We start from the raw sequence: 19,219 nt of genomic DNA on the forward strand, positions 1-19,219 counted from the left end.
ATGATGGAGGCCACTGTGCTCATTGGGACCTTCAATGCTGCAGAAATGTTTCTCTACCCTTCCCCAGGTCTGTGCCTCGATACAATCCTGTCTCAGAGGTCTACAGACAATTCCTTGGACTTCATGGCTTGGTTTGTGCTCTGACATGCACTGTTAACTGTGGGACCTTATATAGACCGGTGTGTGCCTTTCCAATCAAGTCCAAATCAAGAACTGAATTTACCACAGGTGGACTCCAGTCAAGTTGTAGAAACATCTCAAGGATGATCAGTGGAAACAGGATGCACCTGAGCTCAATTTTGAGTGTCATGGCAAAGGCTGTGAATATGTACATGTGATTTTGTTTTCCTTTTCTTTTATTATAAATTTGCAAAAATTTCAAACAAATTTCTTTCACGTTGTCATTATGGAGTTTTGTGTGTAGAATTTTTAGTAAAATAATAAATTTACATTTTGGATTAAATAAGCTGTGAATACTTTCCGGATGCACTGTATTTGTAATTCATTATGCACTACAATGTTTGAGCTATCAAGTGTCAGCTTTCCAAACAAAACAAAAAAAAAAAGTCCCTTGTGAGCATTAACCACAGTGGTCATGTAATTTATGCACTTCTTTGCCGAAGAGCTGGAAGTGTAGCTAACATTTGTCTTTGTTAAAAGAACAGATACTTCTGGATCATATTTGGGAGAATCTTTGCTCACGTTTGCAGAATGCACTTGCCTGTGGATTTGGACTTCTTAGAATTTGTCTGTGTTCAGGAGTTGGTTTTCCACAGTTCTATATCCCCCAGGTCATCATTATGAAGGCATTTTAACGCCATGAATCCGCGCGCGCATTATTGACACTTGCGCACAGTAGTTAATTGCCGCACGAGGAAACGGGAAGATTCCGCGCGCGCATGACATCTGCGCGCACAATACAAGATCTCTAGATCTCGCACGCGAGGACAAGCCTGACAGCACGCGAAAGACAATTTCCCAAAGTCTCCCGTCTATCTAATCTCATCTGCTGCTTTTCTATTTTTGGCAGTCGTGGGGTGGGCTTTTTTGATTGTAATCTAAAATGTCAGTGGTTACTTACCCTTTTCCAGGAGTCTGTTTTTTTTTTTGTATGAACATCAACAGAAAGGCAGTCCGATTTTCAAACAAAGACTGAGATTACAATTCAATTTACACATCACATTCTCCACAACATACCAAAAAATGTATATATATATATATATATATGTATGTAAAATAATCAAAATAAAAATAATGTAGGAGCTTATGAGGTTTTTACATTACAAAACCAATCCTTCAGCAAAGAATACACATATTTTGCTTTGGGACTTTTCATCCCACTCAACGTCTCTAAATACATAGTACAAGGAATACAAATTCCTCTTTAAAAGCAAGACAATTCCCCAAAGTTTCCCGCTCTATCTAATCTGCTGCTTTTGCTCGCTCAAACAGTGACTCCTGGGAAAGAGTGTTCATGTCAGTTGCGCCCATGTGGTATGCGTCCTAACCACTCAGCTATCAGGTCGCTCCTGGACTGGAACTTTTAATCCTTTAAAAAACACAGTTAACGAATGAGAGCAGTGGCGGGTCGAGTTAGCGCTACTGTTATAAAGTAATAATAAAGTTATTAATTTGATACAAACAATTCGTAAAAATTATATCTAATAGAGGTATCGGTATCGATATCGGCGATTTTGGACTAAAGTCCTTGTATTGGATCGGAAAGAAAGTAAGTGATATCGCTCATCTCTAGAACGAAGCATGATCCGAGTGCGATTATAGAGACTTGAGTTTGTGCACACAGACTGAAGTAGAAGAGTACCGATCAAATCGTTCCATTTTGAAGCACTGGCAGCAACTGACTTTGAGAGAGCAACAAGGCAAACTCTTAATCGATTTTAAAAATGCGTACAGGATACACACTTTCTGGCCTTATTTAATCAGAAGTTGGATATTATTGATAGCGAATACTAGAGCTTTATTCCCACGAAGTTCATTCATGATAAGCTTTGTTGGTTTTATTTCCAACACATTGGTAAACTAGCACTAGCCAGTTCACGTTAGCTTTTGCTAGCTGGCTGAATTGGAGAGTCCACAGCTACCAGGTTTAATAAACGTCTTCAAATGAGTTGTTGACAAATCTGATTATACTCGGGCTGCCTTTTGAATGGGCTGATGAAGTTTATTGGCAATAATTCAGGAAAGCATCGATTACAGGTTACACACTGGACGATACTGAGAACGCGTTTATCGTGGTTAATTTTCTTTGGTGAATGCAATTTCTTAAATCCCCGTGCAAGGGATGTTGATTTATTTATTTTTTAATCGCTCATCTGTCATTTCGTGGCCTGTCGGTCCTGTGATATCACGTGAAACCTACAGACTCACGTTGTATACAGTATTTATCGGATTGTCCTCATGGATCTGAATTTTTACTCTGATCTCTCTGATGGAACTGGTCAGCATGGTGATTCCGAGTTCATGGACAGCTCGTCTTACAGTACACATGAATCTGTGAACAAGGTAAAGTTGACGTCTAGAAGTAAAACATCTTCCCTTTAATGCAACTATGTAATTTATTTTTTTAAATGTGTCCATACGAATTCCGCTCCTTTTGATTTATGAACCAGATATCATTATGCACAACGTGAAGCATTTAGTCATTTACTGTACCTTTGAGCAGAACCGTTAAGTTTTCGAATAATAATATCCTTTTTTTGTTGTTTGTTTATCAGTTTGCAGGTGGTAATGATTCATACCTGCCGATCAGTGGGCCTGGTCATCATTTTCTTTCATCTGAGGTAGTGCTACTTTTGGTCAAACAGCAGCCTGGTCTACATATTGAAACTTGCAATACCTTCCTGCCATGAATAGATATTAAAGGGAAAGTTCGTCCCAAAAAAAAAAAAGAAAATTCCCACCCTAATGCATCCCAGATGTGTGATTTTCTTCTGCAGAACACAAAGATTTTTAGAAGAATATCTCAGCGCTGTTGGTCCTTACAATGCAAGTGAATAGTGGGCAGAACGTTGAAGATCCAGAAAGCTCATAAATGCAGCATAAAAGTGATCCATACGTACCATGTCGTTAGAAGCACTATTTCAGCAGTCTGTACCTATACCAGTGAAATTTTATAGTTCTTGATTATCCAGTTTCGATACCACAGGAAAAATATGATAATGTGCCATTGAACACACCAGTTTAGTTATTTATGTAAGAATTATAATTTAATAATTATTATTATTTTCCAGAACTTTCCAGATTTTTCTTTTTTAATTTCATCATCAAAATGTGTCTAATCAGTAAATTCTTAAAACTTGTAACAAGTGAAAATAGAACTTTTCAACATGTCATTGCATTTTTTTTGCCAAAATTTTATTTGTATTATGTCTTGTTTGTTATACTTTAATTATTATTATTATTATTATTATTATTACTGTAGACATTAGAGTTTACTATACATATGTAAAATATTTGTATTCAATTTCTTCAGTTTCATGCATCAAGATTTTTTATCATGCTTTTATTATAACGTATGTTTTTTGCCGGAAGCATATTTTTTCAATTTAATAAATCACACTGAGACTTGTCACAATTTTATTTTGATGAATTGTCTATTTCAGTGTACAATGAGTAACTGAGCATGTGTTCAAAATAAGCATGTGAGCATTTTAAAGCGTTCATGTGTCAGTCATACATATAGCTGGTACCTGATAGAGTCAGTGCTCAGTAATGGGTAAAAACCTTTTTATTTATTTTTTAGTATCGACTTGGTACCAAAGTACCAGTACTTTTGACAACACTAATTCTATTTTTATTTTTTTATTATTGTTATTTTTTACTAATAAATCTTAACTTTCACATTCTTCTTTTGTTTTTGGTGATTCACAGTTTTTGTGCATATTGCCACCTACTGGGTAGGGAGGAGTATTTATAGTAAAAAAGGACAGAAATATTGATCTGTTTGTCACCCACACCGATTATATTGCCTGTAAAGGCATGGATTTAAGCATTAGAGTCTTATGGATTACTTTTATGCTGCCTTGATTATTTTTGGACCTGGTTATCATTCACTTGAATTAAAAGGACCAACAGAGCTTATATATTCTTATAAAAATCTTTGTTTGTGTTCAGCAGAAGAAAGTCATAAACATCTGGGATGGCATGAAGGTGAGTAAATAATGAGACAATTTTCATTTTTGGGTGCCATATCCCCAGTCGCCAACTGATGTTCTCCTGTATTACTCATTCCTCACTGTAGCAAACGTTCCATACCCCTAGTCTGGGTGATGAAGAGTTTGAAATCCCACCCATCTCCTTGGATCCAGATTCAGCCCTCACCATAGAAGATGTGGAGGCCCATTTTGGAGAGATGTCCAAACAGTCTGGGAGCTCAAAGTTGCCTGGTGTTGGAAACAGTCTTGCAAGTAATGTTGTGATGGGTGGGAACGACCCCTCTTTTGCCTCAACTTTCATAAATCCATCATCTCAGGGCATTGAGCACCTGAGTTTGGGTGTGATTAACCAACCAGGGGGAAGTGCGCTGTTGAGCTCAACTCTGGGTGTGGTAAGTGTAATTTTTTCAGTCTATGAGCAATAACATTTATTGTGTGCAGATGCATTTCAGACATGCAAGAATGTGTATTTTATTTGCTGCTAATGTGATTGTGTTCAGAGTAAAGAGTAAATTGGCAAACTAGATAATGTGCTTTCTGTCTTGTTTTTTTTTTGTTTTTTAAAGGATCTCGGCCATTCTGTTGGCTCTCATTTCAATAGTTCCTCTTCCATAACTATTGATGTTCCACTAAATGACATGAACCACAGTCTCTTAGGACACAACCATCTCACCACAATAGACCATTCAGATCTAGGTGCTCAATTAGGGCTCAGCCTTGTTGGTGGATCCAGTGTGTCAAAGTCACCTGAACATCATCTGTCTGCCACGCCATCCCCTGCTCGGTCATTGCAAGATGAAGACATGGAAGACTTCAGACAAGTGAGTCTCATCTCTGATATATAAATTTTTTTGTTGCAATTAACATTTTTTATTGATTCAAAGAAAATAACACGAGGGACTAAAATACAACACATACACACCGAATCAACTTTTAACCCTCACTAATATCCCTCCCCAAACACCAACCCCAAAGAACACCCCTGTGGTCACATAAAATAACACACACAAAATAGAAAAAAATAAAATATTTAATAAACATAAATAGTTAAAATAAACCTCTCCTCATCCCTTCCCCGAGAGTCCCCCAGCCTTCTTTCTGTCATCTCCTCAAAAGCCGCCACCCACTCCCAGCTCCGCACACCACTCCGGAAATGGCGGTGCGCCGTCTGAATTCCAACCCCTTAAAATAATTTGTCTGCCAATCATCATGCTAGTCAGAACCCAATTTTTTCTTTATTTGTCCCCCAAATTACAAAGTCTGGGGCAAAGTAAAATTTGAGTTCCCAAAACGTCATAAAAATAATTCTGAAACTTTAACCAAAAACCTTGGATCTTAACATCCCCAAAAAACATGGGCTGTGTCTTTAAAATCAAGCCTATGTAATCTAGAGGGGGTCCAATAAAATATATGTAAAATCTTAAATTGCATAAGGCGAACCCTTGCATCTCTAGATGCAGACTTGACATTTTTTAGAATCGTAGTCCACACTCCTTCCTCCAATACCAAATTCAGATCTTTCTCCCATAATCTCTTGATAGAAGTTAAAGCTCCATCTCCCAGACTCTCAGAAAATTAGCAGGGAGCAATACACTGATGCCTCATGAACTTTTCTATAAGCGGTAAACACCTCTCCCAAAGTATCTGCCGCTTTAGGGGTAGGCGCAGCTGTAAATAGGCGCAGCTGTAAATACCTATAAAACTGAGATCTGGGAATCCCAAAATGATGAACCAAATTCTCAAAAGATCTCAACACTCTGAGTGTAGTAACCCCCCTCACAATCCACTCTGACTAACAGAAAGGGGACTTGTTGATACATAATTTGGGTTTCAGCCAAATGCCAGAGACCAAATGCATAATAATAATAAAACAAGATCTTTGGTAGGCCTCGCCCACCTTTGTCAATCGGCCTATGTAATTTGTCGAAATGTAGTCTGGGACGTTTACCATTCCAAATGAAGGACTTCGCTATGCTATCAAATTGCTTGAAAATTGCTTGGGACATCTATAGGGAGTGACTGTATCAGGTAGTTGAATTTTGGAATACAGTTCATTCAGGATCAAAATGAACTCATACAAAGTTGCTGGAAATAAAATACCCAACTACTTATTGCCCTGTTTGGGCCACTGGAAGGTGCCCGGCTGGAAGGCCGTTACTGGACAGTACGCTGTCAGAGCCAAAGCTTCTGATTTAGACCAATTTACTTTGTATCCTGAGAACTTTGAAAAGGAATGAATAATTCTGTGGAGGCAAGGCATAGACCTAGAAGGGTCAGAGACGAATAATAAAATATAATCTGCATTAAGCAGAAGCTTATGCGCCACACCTTCCGCCATCACCCCTGGAAAATCATCCTCCTTTCTTATTTGGCTGCTAATGTCTCCAGTGCAAGACAGAACAATAATGGGGAAAGAGGGCAACTCTGCTGAGTGCCCCTATTCAGAGGAAAATAATCTGAAATTAATCAATTTGTTTGTACTGCTATTACAGGGTGTCTATAAAGTAAATAAATGTGCTCCCGAACCCATACATTTCCAAAATCTTAAAAGGATAATCCCATTCTACCATATCAGACGCCTTTTCGGCATCAAGTGAGATGGCAGTGACCGGAGTCTGATTATTTGCGACTGACCACATGATATTGATGAAATGCCTAATGTTATCAGAAGAGCTACAGCCTCAGATAAACCCCACCTGATCTATATGTATGAGATATCATAACTTTATATTTACATCTATCTGGAGCAGAGAAATTGGACTGTAACTTTTACACTCACTTGGATCTTTGTCCTTTTTAAGAATCAGACTGGTCCGGGCTTGTGTCATGGTTGGAGGAAGCTTTCCATTCTTTAATGATTCTGTATGAACTTCTAACAAAAGTGGAGCCAGTTCTGTAGCATGAGATCTAAAAAAATTCAGCAGAAAAACCATCTGGCCTTGGATCCTTGCCTGTAGGTAAGGCCTTAATTACCTCGTTAAGCTCCTTCAAGGTTACCTCCGAATCAAGAGATTTTTTTTTTGCTCAGTCGTCAATTTAGGGAGTTAAATGGTTCCACAAATTTTCTAATATCTTCATCAGTAGCCGAAGACATGTAACGATAGAGATCAAGATAGAAAAATTAAATTTCACCACCACTGAGGGAGTGGTAGAAAAAGACTCTATACTTTATACATCTAGCCAAAAGTTTCCCTGCTTTGTCCCCTGACTCAAAATACGTCTTGCTCTGAATAACCAAAACTCCACTTTCCGCGGCAAAATATTTTTATATCTGTATTTCAATCGGGTCAATTCATTGAGCCCATCAGATGACATTCAGTGCTTCAGCTCTGCCTCTGCACTTTTAATATTCCCTTCCAACTCCACAAGTTCTCGTGCTTTGGATCTTTTGGTAAATGAGGCATACTCATCTGACCCCCAAGAACCGCCTTAAGCACCTCCCAAGCCATGCCTACAGAAGATACTGAGGACCAGTTGGTCTCCATATAGACATTGGTTTCAGTCTTTAAATCTATGATCAAGGACCGAGTCCATCAAAAGATTAAAGTCTCCTCCCAATATTATATCATGAGGGGTGCCAGCGGCTTGCAACATCCCTTCAAGATCAATAAAAAAGCCCTGATCATCAATGTTAGGTGCGTAAATATTAGCCAAAACCAACCTTCACCCCTGAATTTTTGCTAAAACAATAATGATTCTCCCTAATTTATCTTTAATCTGTTTGAGTGATTTGAATTGTAGATGTTTACTTATCAGTGTAATGACACCCCTTCTCTTACTTGAGGCAGCCCTAAAAAAATGCCCACCCCATATCTTCCCAATTTTTTCAGATTCCTACAGTGAATGATGCATTTCTTGAAGAAACAACATCAAATTTCTTATGCTTAATAAAATAAATAACCTTCCTTCTTTTTATGGGGTGCCCCAACCCATTCACATTCCATGTGGAGAAAGATAACCCACTCATATTAACATTTGACATTTTTACATAATAGACAAAATCAATTTTGTGTCAAAAACAAGATTATATAGACCACCTTCCAACATTAGTGCACCAATCGAACCCATGCCCTTTGTGTGGGCATGTAGATATTTTGCAGCCATCCCCAGCATCCACTCTCAATCTGGCCAGGAAACCCAGTGCAAATGCGTTCCTCCGTCAATGCAAAAGTTTCTTGAAGGAGAGGTGTTATTCCACAAAACAAATTCCAGCCACTAGGCAGAACCAACACAAACAGAAATTACAGCGAGATCCTCCAAGTCAGCAAGAACCTTCGTCAGCATCACAAACATGTTGGACAGTTTGCATTGAATCTCTCACACCGCACCATCCAAATCGAGTCCCTGGTCTGCAGGCCAGTCAGAGGTTTCAGCTTAAGTGTCTTTTTATGTCTCCAGAGCCCAAGGATTTTAACTTCTTTGCCATGTTTACCTCAAAGAACAAATATGTAACTAGGTGTATCGACTCTCATCGGATTATGACACGATAATAATAAAACGACTAGCAAAGTGCGCAGAGCATCACGTAACCTCTTCTCATCTCTGTTATTAAGAGCTTGGTCAATCTTGAATCTTGTAACCTCTTCTGATTTCTGTTTCAGAAAACTATGTTAGTAGACTCTTTCTCAGCCTCTCCTACGAACATATCGCACATCCCCAATTTGACGGGATCTACACAGCTCTCCTCCACTCTTCCAGTTGCGGTGAGGAGGTTGGGTGGTAAGCCAGCCATGGTGGCTGGGTCCGTAGCAGACATGGGGGTGACGATTGGAGCCAAGAAAGGGAAGAAGAAAAAAGATCCCAATGAACCACAGAAACCAGTGTCGGCCTACGCTCTGTTCTTCAGAGACACCCAGGCAGCCATTAAAGGCCAGAACCCCAATGCCACTTTTGGAGAGGTGTCGAAGATAGTGGCCTCCATGTGGGACAGCCTTGGGGAAGAGCAGAAACAGGTGTAGTGTAAATCTTGGGCGGGTCAGTTTTAAGGAATATTCCAGGTTCAAAACAAGTTAAGCTTAATTGACAGCATTTTTGGTGCAATATTGATTGCCACAAAAACTTATTTCCCCTGGTCCCTCCTTTTCTTTAAAAAAAGCAAAAATCTGGGTTACAGTCAAGCATTTACAATGGAAGTGAATGGGGCCAAACCGTAAAGCTAAAATACTATTTCAAAAGTTTAGTCACATGACATAAACAATATGCGTGTTAACGTGATTTTAGTGCAACAACTAAAAACGCCCATCTGATTTATGTGTAGATAGATAAAATACAATAATGTGCTCTGTGTGAACAGCCCCAAAGTCTCGAAATTGATTGCAAAATGTTTGTTGTGTAGTTTAGGCCAGTGATTAGGCTTGTATTCAAATATACCGGTTCCAATTATATTCAATGACTTGTTTGCCACATAATGAATTAAATTATATTAATTTGGGTGCTAGTGCAGTAATTGGTGATTATTTGCAATTTGTTGTAAATTATCATAGCACGTAATTAATTTGAATATTTGTAATTGATTGATAGCCCAAAGTTTTGAATTTGGGCTAGAATTATTGTTAGATATGTGATGCATTAATTCAGATTTGATGCTGCTAGGTTTTAACTGAGATGGAGATCTGTAATTAAAATAAAATGATCCATCCAGTGTATATATATTTTTTTATTTAGGCAAGGCAAGTTTATTTATATAGTACATTTCATACACAATGGTAATTCAAAGTGCTTTACATAGAAGACATTAAAATAAGAATAAAAAAAAAAAACAAGAATTGAAACAGTTTAGAATATAAAATAAAATAAAATACAGTACACACAGTGGCACAGTGCTCATTCAGTAAATGCACAGCTAAACAGATGTGTTTTGAGTCTGGATTTGAATGTGACTACTGTAGGAGCACATCTGATCTCTTCTGGAAGCTGGTTCCAGCTGCGGCTGGCATAAAAGCTAAAAGCAGACTCTCCTTGCTTAGAGTGAACCCTTGGTATTTCTAGCTGTGATCCTAATGGTCTGAGTGATCTGTTGGGTTTATATTCAGTGAGCATATCTGCAATATATTGAGGTCCTAGCTTATTGAGTGATTTATATACCAGTAATAATACCAAAATCAATCCTAAATGTAACTGGGAGCCAGTGTAAAGACCTGAGGACTGGTGTGATATGTTCAAGTTTTCTGGTTCTGCTTAGAATCCTGGCAGCAGCGTTCAGTATGAGCTGCAACTGTCTTATGGTCTTTTTGGGAAGGCCAGTGAGGAGTCCATTACAATAATCCACCCTGCTGGTGATGAAAGCATGCACAAGTTTCTCCAGGTCTTGACTGGAAACAAAGCATCTAATTCTTACAATATTTTTCAGATGATAGTATGCTGATTTAGTTATTGCTTTGACATGACTACTGAAACTAAGGTCTGACTCTAGAGACACACCAAGATTCCTGACTTGATTTTTAGTTGTTTGACCCTAGCGTCAAGGTATGCATTCACCTTGAGAACTTCATCTTTGTTTCCAAACGCAATGACTTCAGTTTTGTCTTTGTTTAACTGAAGAAAGTTTTGGCACATCCAACTGTTAACTTTATCAATGCATTGGCACAGGGAGTCAATGGGGCTGTAATCGTTAGGTGATAGGGCTAAGTAGACCTGTGTGTCGTCTGCATAGCTGTGGTAAGCAATTTGGTTCTTTTTCATTATTTGGCTCATTGGGAGCATATACATGTTGAACAGGAGTGGCGCAAGAATTGAGCCTTGAGGGACTCCGCATGTCATGGACGTCCACTCAGACTTATGGTCTCCTATACTCACATAATAACCTCTCCCTTCTAAGTATGACTTGAACCATTTTAGGACCATCCCAGATAGCCCCACCCAGTTTTCCAGCCTGTCAACAAGTATGTTGTGATCGACAGTGTCAAATGCAGCACTGAGGTCGAGTAGTACCAGTACTGATAATTTGCCTGTATCAGTATTTAAGCGAATATCGTTTATTATCTTTATGAGCGCTGTCTCTGTGCTGTGATGCGATCGGAAACCAGATTGAAAATTGTCAAAGTATCCATTTGAGTTCAAGAATTTGTTCAGCTGATTGGAGACAACTTTTTCAATGATCTTGCCTATGAAAGGAAGATTTGAGATCGGTCTATAGTTGCTTAATATGGTCTTATCCAGATTGCTCTTTTTCAAGAGGGGCTTGACAACTGCAGTTTTCAGGGAGTTTGGAAAACTCCCAGAGAGAAGTGAGGAGTTTATCACTTCTAGGAGATCTGCTTCTAAACAGTTGAACACACTTTTGAAAAAAGATGTGGGAAGTGCATCAAGGGCTTAGGTTGATGTTTTAAGGGGCTGTACGGTTTCTTCCAAAATTTTGCCATCAATTTCTTTGAAATCAGACATAGTAACTACTTTCTCAGGTTGTGGTTTGATTTGTCTGACCCCAGCACAACTCAAGGATGTGCTGATCACCTTTCTGATATTATTGATTTTTTCAGAGAAGAAAGAAGCAAACTCATTGCACTTGCTGTCTGAGAGCATTTCACTGGGAATCTGGCTTGGGGGGGTTGTCAGTCTCTCTACAGTCGCAAAAAGAGTGCGTGTGTTGTTTAAGTTGTTGTTTATAATATTCGAGAAGAAAGTCTGTCTAGCTTTGCCTAGTTCCATATTAAAAGCATGGATGCTGTCTTTGTAGATGTTATAATGGACTTTTTGTCTTCCGCCACATGCGCTCTGCTTTTCTGCATTGTCTTTTCATATTTTGCACTGCTGTTGAGTTTCTCCAAGGTGCTTTTTTTGTCTGCCACTCTTCTTCCTGACTTTCACAGGAGCAATATCATCAATTACACTTTTAACTTTTGAGTTAAAAGAATCAAGGAGAAAATCAACAGAGTCAGCAGATATACTTGGTGTTAAAGATATAGCCTTCATAAATAGTACACTAGTGTTCTCATTTAAGCATCTCTTCTTGACGGACACAGATCTAGCTTCAATGGCAGGAGAGATCAATATATCAAAGAAAATACAGAAATGATCAGACAGTGCTACATCCTTAATAACAATCGATGAAATGTTTAGACCCTTACTGATAAGTAAATCTAGAGTGTGTCCATGATTGTGTGTGGGTCAGATCAAAAGTTTTTAAAACAGTTTTGATTTCTTTTGTCATGTTGGTTTCTGCATTATCTATGTGAATGTTAAAGTCTCCAGCATGGCAAAACAGTCAAACTCTGAGGTAATTGTTGATAACAGTTCTGTAAAGTCCTCAGCAAAGACTGGAGAGTATTTTGGAGGCCTGTAAATAATGATAAGTAAAATACGTGGAGCACCTTTTAACACACTACCCAGATATTCGAAAGACGGGTAATTCCCAAATTATATTTGCTTACATTGATAGACATCTTTAAAAAGAGCAGCTAAACCCCCACCTCTCCTACCTTCTCTGCAGACACTCAAAAAAGTAAAGTTAGGAGGGGATGTTTCATTAAGGACTGTTGCACTACAGCTGTCTTCTAGCCAAGTTTCATTTAGAAACATAAAATCCAGGTTGTATGTGCTTATTAAGTCGTTGACTAGAATTGATTTATTTTTAAGTGAGCGGATGTTTAAAAGTGCTAACTTAACAGTTTTTGTCCCCACAGCAATCTTAGTTTGGCGTGTAATAGGCACCAGATTAGATTGGTTTGCTGAACGGCTTTTGAAGGCCTTAGACTTTCTATCATGTAATCGAACAGCAATAGAGAAAGATACAGGCACACTGGGTTCCAGCTTGTTTTGTAAACATTTGAGAAAGTTACTGTTATCATAGCGGGGACCCGACACATATCACTGAGAGCTGGTATCAGTTGTTTTTGGTTCACCTCGAGCAGATGGAGGAGGGTGTGAGCCCTGGCGTTGTGGCAGAGGTCGAAGAGCTCTCATAGGGGGAGGGCGAGCTGGGCCCGCAGGTGGTTGAGGGTCCTGACGTTTTTTGCTTGATATCTGGGGGCTTGCAGCAAAAGAGTGGGATAGTTTGGTTCCAGCATACACCAGTTCTTCCATTTTCTCTGAGAAGCACAGATGTGGAGATGCTGGAGAGAGGAATAAAGTGTCTGGTGAGAAGGGCTGTTGCTCTGGTGTTATCGGAGGCTGTAATATGCTGTCCTGGTTTCCCTGGGTGTTTTCCAGAAAGTCGTCCTTGGGTGCTGAATCTTGGAGCAGTTCTAATATGTCACAGTCTGTCTGTGGCGAACTTTGTGGGCAGGGCTCAGATGAGATTGTGTCCGTGAGCAGAAATTGTTGTGGCTGAGTGGTGTTATCATTGTCCTTGTGTGATTTGTCAACTGCATGTCCATTCAGGTGCTGAAGTGAAGTCCTGTGGTCATTCATACTGTGTCCAGGTGTGTGTGTGCCATTCAGATTGAGTGGATTGGCACACACTGCAGAAGGATGATTGAGGGTGAAGTAGATATTGTCCTTTAGCACTCTTGAACCAAGTTTGTTTGGGTGGTGGCCATCCTGTCGAAACAGTTGCCTCTGACTCCAGGAAAGATTGAAGTTGTCAATGAAGTTCACTCCTTTTATATTGCAGGTTTTTTGCAGCCATGTATTAAGCCCAAGCAACCGTGAAAACCTGTTTGTTCCTCTTGCTGGAAGTGGTCCACTGATGAATGTTTGAACTTTCAATCTTTTAAGTGTTACAAAAGTTCTTTGAAATCCTTCTTAAGGAGTTCTGACTGCTCTTTATGAATATCATTCTTCCCCACATGAATGAGTCGATTTGCAGTCTTATGTTTCATCAGAACGTTCTGAAGTTCCCTGTTTACATCCGAAGTTATTGCTTGTGGAAGGCAGCATGCAGATTTAAATTTAGCCATTACTTTGTGAAATCCATGCACATTTTAAAAATAATTTAGCCCGCATAAAGTTACATTTAGTCCAAACACTCCCACGCAGTTTGTGCGTGCATGCAGGAGAGAGAGATTTAGGCTTTTAATTGATTTTAGATTTATATTTTAAATATTTTTGGGTGATATATTTAAAATTAAGAATACATTTATTGAAAATAAGTGATTTTATATAGGCGACTGTAATAATATGCTTGTTGGGGATTCTATGCTGTTAATCCCACAGATGGGAAAATATAAAATGGCTTATTTTGGATGAGGCAACCTTATTTTCACATTTAAAATCACATGTAACATATTAATAAACAAAGGAACTATACATAAGTATATCCTATATAAGCCTGTCATAAAGTAAGGGGGACAGAAGACAGGAACTTCTCCCTCAGTTGGGTGGTACGAATAAAACATTTTGGAATCAGAATTTTTGCTGTTTTGAAGAAATCTACCACGACAGAGGCAGAAGATATATGCTTTAATTAGTGCTAGAAATTCTATGGAACCTGTACGTGGGTGTGCACACATTTCTTTCTTACAGAAATGTTTTGTGTAACCAACGACTGTAAAAGGGGAAATAATTTAATATACTAATCAAATTAATACAGAAAATTATGATTACTAGTCAATATAAACTATGTAAATATATGAAGTGATTACAGTATTTTTTTTTTTTTTGCATATAAAATGAAATAGTCATGCTTTCTGGGCGACCAGTTAGAAGGGAGATTGAGAAGATGAATCTAGGGAGGCATAAGATGATTTTATTGGTTGAAGAGGCCATCACTCAAAGAGATAAGGGGGATCAGAAAATGTATAAAAATGCCCGTTCTATAGTGCAAGTTTAGATGCTCGATGGACCACTCTGTTACTTTGTAATTCGCTATTTTTGGAATCAGAACTTTGCCCCTCTGAGAAATCTTTGACTCCACTGAGCTTCGATGGCTGAATCTGCCAGGACACTGGTATATCACTCACCCTTAACACAGAGTTCTGTCATTTTAAAAAGAATGTTATTAACTGTTATTATTTTATTATTATTATTTTATTTTATTCTAACTGGTTAATATTTGGAAAGTTGCTGCTGAACATTTTAACCTAAACAAAAAACAAACAAAAATCAGTTTCTGCTGAGAACTTACCAAAATGGAAAACATTTAGTTTTTAGTCCCTGATTATAAAAATGCTATATTTATTTACATGCATGTAATGTGTATGTATTGGAGGTTTTAATAGCTGTGTTTTAACTTTTGCAGGTTTACAAGAGGAAAACAGACACTGCTAAGAAAGAGTATCTGAAAGCATTGGCATCCTACAGAGCAAATCAGCTCTCAAACGTGAGCGCATTTAGTTTATATTAATATATTACTTCCTCTTTGGTGTTTTATTTTATTTGCTCTCTTATTTTTATTGTTTCTCATCCAGCCTTCTCCTGATGTGGAGGATACTGCTCCTTCCACTCCTCCATCTGCCCCCTGTCCTGCTCTGGCTGCTCCTGCCCGCCCTGTACGGCTTATCCCTAACCTTGACCAGAACACTATTACCAACATCTGCACATCCAATATTATCCTCAACGTGCCTCAAGTCAGCACCCGTTCCCGCACAGGGTCTTTACCTGTGGCCATTAGCCAACCTCCAACCCCTAACCCCAGCCCAGCACACACCTTCACTAAAATCATAATCTCCAAACAAATGCTGGAGGGAGGTGCTCAGCTCCATCAGATCCCTACTTCCATGGTGACCGTGATTCCAGCTGGAATCCAAGCTGTACAGTCGTCTGTTGTTGCTGCAGCTTCTGCTGGACGTCAGCCTCCACCGCTACTGCAGATGCAGGGCACCCCTCCACTCCCACGTCTGCAGCAGATGGTACAAACTCAAGCACCGCCCCCTCTTCAGGCCAAGCCCCGTGGAGGGCCAGGAATTTCTGTAGTTGTCACGGACACGCCTCCCCCACCTCTCCAGATCAAAATTGTGCCCGCTTCTTTACACTCTGACTTGTCCTCACCGATCATTGTTACTACAGCAACAAGTGCCAAACCTGTTATCTTCTCATCCACCATCTCTGCTCCTGTTGAGGTGCAGGTGGAACAACCCAGTGAGCAATTTGTCACAGGAGATAACGAGGCTGTGATGGAGGAGCTTGCCTCAGAAGAGGTATTATTTCCATAATTAAAGGAATAGTTCATCCAAAAATAACCCTCATTATGTTCCAAAGCCGTATGAATTTCTTTCTTCCAGGGAGATGTTAAGCAGAATGTTAACTACATTTACATTTACATTTATGCATTTGGCAGACGCTTTTATCCAAAGCGACTTACTTACTTGCTCAAGGGCCCAACAGTGGCATCTTGGTGGTGCTGGGGCTTGAACCCCTGACCTTCTGGTCAGTAATCCTGAGCCTCAACCACTGAGCCACCACTGCCCCTGGTGGCTCAACATTTCTGCCTAAAATGTTTTGTGTTCCACGGAAGAAAGTGTTTGGAACAACATGGAGTTGAGTAAAACATGACCACATTTACATTTTTGGGTGAGGTGGTTACAGTCTGAAAATAGAACCTGTTACAAAAAATTGTGCAGGAATAGATTTTAAAAGAATTAACACAAGTAGTAAACATGGCAAATAATTGTTCAGAGACAACCACCAGCTATGTGTCTTCACACTGTTTTTTTGTTTTTTTCAGATGGAGATGGAGGTAAGTGTCACACATTCAGCCACCTCTTCTGCTCTCTGTGTCCGTACTGGATGCACAAACCCGGCTGTGGAGAGTCGAGACTGGGATAAGGAATATTGCAGCAATGAGTGTGTTGCCACACACTGCAGGTGTGTTAAATTTATTTATTTATTTTTATTTTTATTTTTATTTTGGGGGGGGCTGTTTTTATTAGGTTGTTTTTGGACATGTTTAAATTCACTATGCTTACCATCACAATGCTTACTCTTTTAACAGGGATATTTTCATGGCCTGGTGTTCAATCAAGAGTCAGAACTCAGCTACTGTCAAATAATGAAGTCCTCCTAGTTCTTGGTTTTCATATACCTGAATGTGTCTTTTATTAGTTAAGGGACAGGTCACAAAAAAAAATATTCTGTAATCATTTACATCATTTGTTTTTCCCAAACCTGCTTGACTTGACTTTTTCTTTCCATGAAAAGAAGCCTCTGTCACCATTGACACCATTGGAACAGCATGATGGTGAGTAAATGATGACAGAATTTTCATTTTTGAATGAAGTGTCCCAATAACAGTATAGTTTTACTGGATTTATGAGTCAAGATTAGGTGTTTTGTAATAAATGGTAAACAGTGAAAATTTTAATTGCATCACTTATTGTTATAAAAGGAAATAAAGTGTATTTGTTTCATCTGTTCAACTAGTTATTCAAAGCAGCCAAGGCTTATTTTGGCTGAAGGTATGGTGACATACTTTGACTAGTGTTTGTTTTCCCCATTGAAACTATCAGAGGATGACCTACAGTTACTATTGTACTTTATTTTGAACCTTGTAGTTTTTCACTCTATTTTTGGTCCCGTGGATTATTTTTTCATTATGTTATCAGTATTTGTGTTAAAGTGAACAAATTTTGCATATTGTATTATTTTCAAATGCAGTAATTTTGATGATGATTATGAAGAGTGAAACTCAAACCTTTTTATTATATTTTGTATGTTTAATGTAATTTCACATGTCATAAAGAGTGTCTTAGATCAGTGCCCTGAAGTGCTCTCATGTAGAATATTTTTGCCTTATTTAAAAAATAAAAAATGCTGACCTTTTTAATGATGTTATGAAATTACTCAAGTATTAATAAAGGTCAGCCAAAGTGGGTTGTTTCATAAGTTTGTGTGCTGACAAACTTTGTGTTTTAAAGAAACAATTTTTACACAAATGTATGCACCTCAGTAGTACTACTGAGGTCAATAGTGGCACATTGTTAACTGAATCATGATGTAGTTCTGAAGTCAATGATTGAAAAAAAAAAAAATTTGGCTCCCTGATTTTAGTTTAAGATTGTGGACTGTGGTGGGGCCTGGGTAGCTCAGCGAGTATTGATGCTGACTACCACCCCTGGGAGTCGCGAGTTACATTTTTTTATTGCAGTGTATATATACATCCACGTGCTAATGTTGACGTGGCATTGGAAATGGTTAAAATACCCTAGATAAACTGGACAATTTATGCCCAGATGCACCTACATTTATTTTGGGTGATTTTAACCATTATATTATGGACAAACATTTAAAATTACCAATATGTTACATGCGCTACAAGCGCTGATACAATTTTGGATAGATGTTATGGTCCGATTACGGGAGCTTACAGGTCTCTGTCTTACCTACTCTTGGTTCAGCTGATCATAATATAATTTTGCTGTCTTCTGTGTATACTCCCATTATAAAGCAAGAGAAGAGAGAATTACGGTATGTTAAAGACTGGACCCCCTCTAATATTGAGGTTTTAAAGGGTTGTTTTGATTGCACAGATTGGAGTATGTTTTTGTATACATGTTTTGGTTTGAATGAACAAGTGATAACTTTCTAACTATATCACATTCTGTGTTGATTCTGTTATTCCTATTACAGATTACTTTGTATCCTAATAATAAACCTTGGGTAACGAATGAGTTAAAGAGTAGGCTATATTGAATATTAAGATGAGAGTATTTCTCTCAGGGACTAATGAGGAGAAAAAACATAAATAGGGAAGTCAAAAAGGCAACAAAAATCGCTAAAAGCAATTATAAAAATAAGATTGAGGTTGTGCTTATGCTAGGTAATCTTAGAGCTGCCTGGAAGGGAATTAAGAGTATGGCTGCAGTGAAAACACTGGTATGGAATCAGCATACTCTAATGGAAAACTATGACAGTGATTTTATCTAATGAGTTTAATTCATTTTTGTGCCTGTTTAGATACGTTTGCTACAGTTGATGAGATGGTAAAGACAGAGAATTTCTAATCATTTTAAACTGAATCCTTTTAATATATCGAGACAGTTGAATGTCACACCGCTTAATAAGGCCCCAGGTCCGGATGTTATATGTGGTAGAACACTGAATCACTGCTGAACAACTTAGTGGAGCTCTCCATTTACTTTGTCAGTCTTCCTTAGATCTAGGGTTTGTACCTGATCTGTGGAAAAGCTCAACTATTTTTCCAATACCTATAATAGCAAAGCCAGATTATT

General features: G+C 38.6%; 1 protein-coding gene across 1 annotated transcript; it reads left to right on the forward strand.

Moving 5' to 3' along the window:
• Window positions 1–1,858: 1,858 nt before the first annotated feature.
• Window positions 1,859–18,518, forward strand: LOC127648602 (TOX high mobility group box family member 4-A-like). The gene is made up of 9 exons (XM_052133270.1): window positions 1,859–2,523; window positions 2,736–2,801; window positions 4,262–4,567; window positions 4,742–4,996; window positions 8,777–9,127; window positions 15,292–15,372; window positions 15,461–16,189; window positions 16,717–16,856; window positions 16,984–18,518. Exons 1-9 carry the CDS (start codon window positions 2,419–2,421, stop codon window positions 17,039–17,041), a joined length of 2,091 nt encoding a protein of 696 aa, XP_051989230.1. The 5' UTR covers window positions 1,859–2,418; the 3' UTR covers window positions 17,042–18,518.
• Window positions 18,519–19,219: the final 701 nt, after the last annotated feature.

This window comes from Xyrauchen texanus, chromosome 9, assembly GCF_025860055.1.
Source record: "Xyrauchen texanus isolate HMW12.3.18 chromosome 9, RBS_HiC_50CHRs, whole genome shotgun sequence".
Taxonomy (NCBI): Eukaryota; Metazoa; Chordata; class Actinopteri; order Cypriniformes; family Catostomidae; genus Xyrauchen; species Xyrauchen texanus.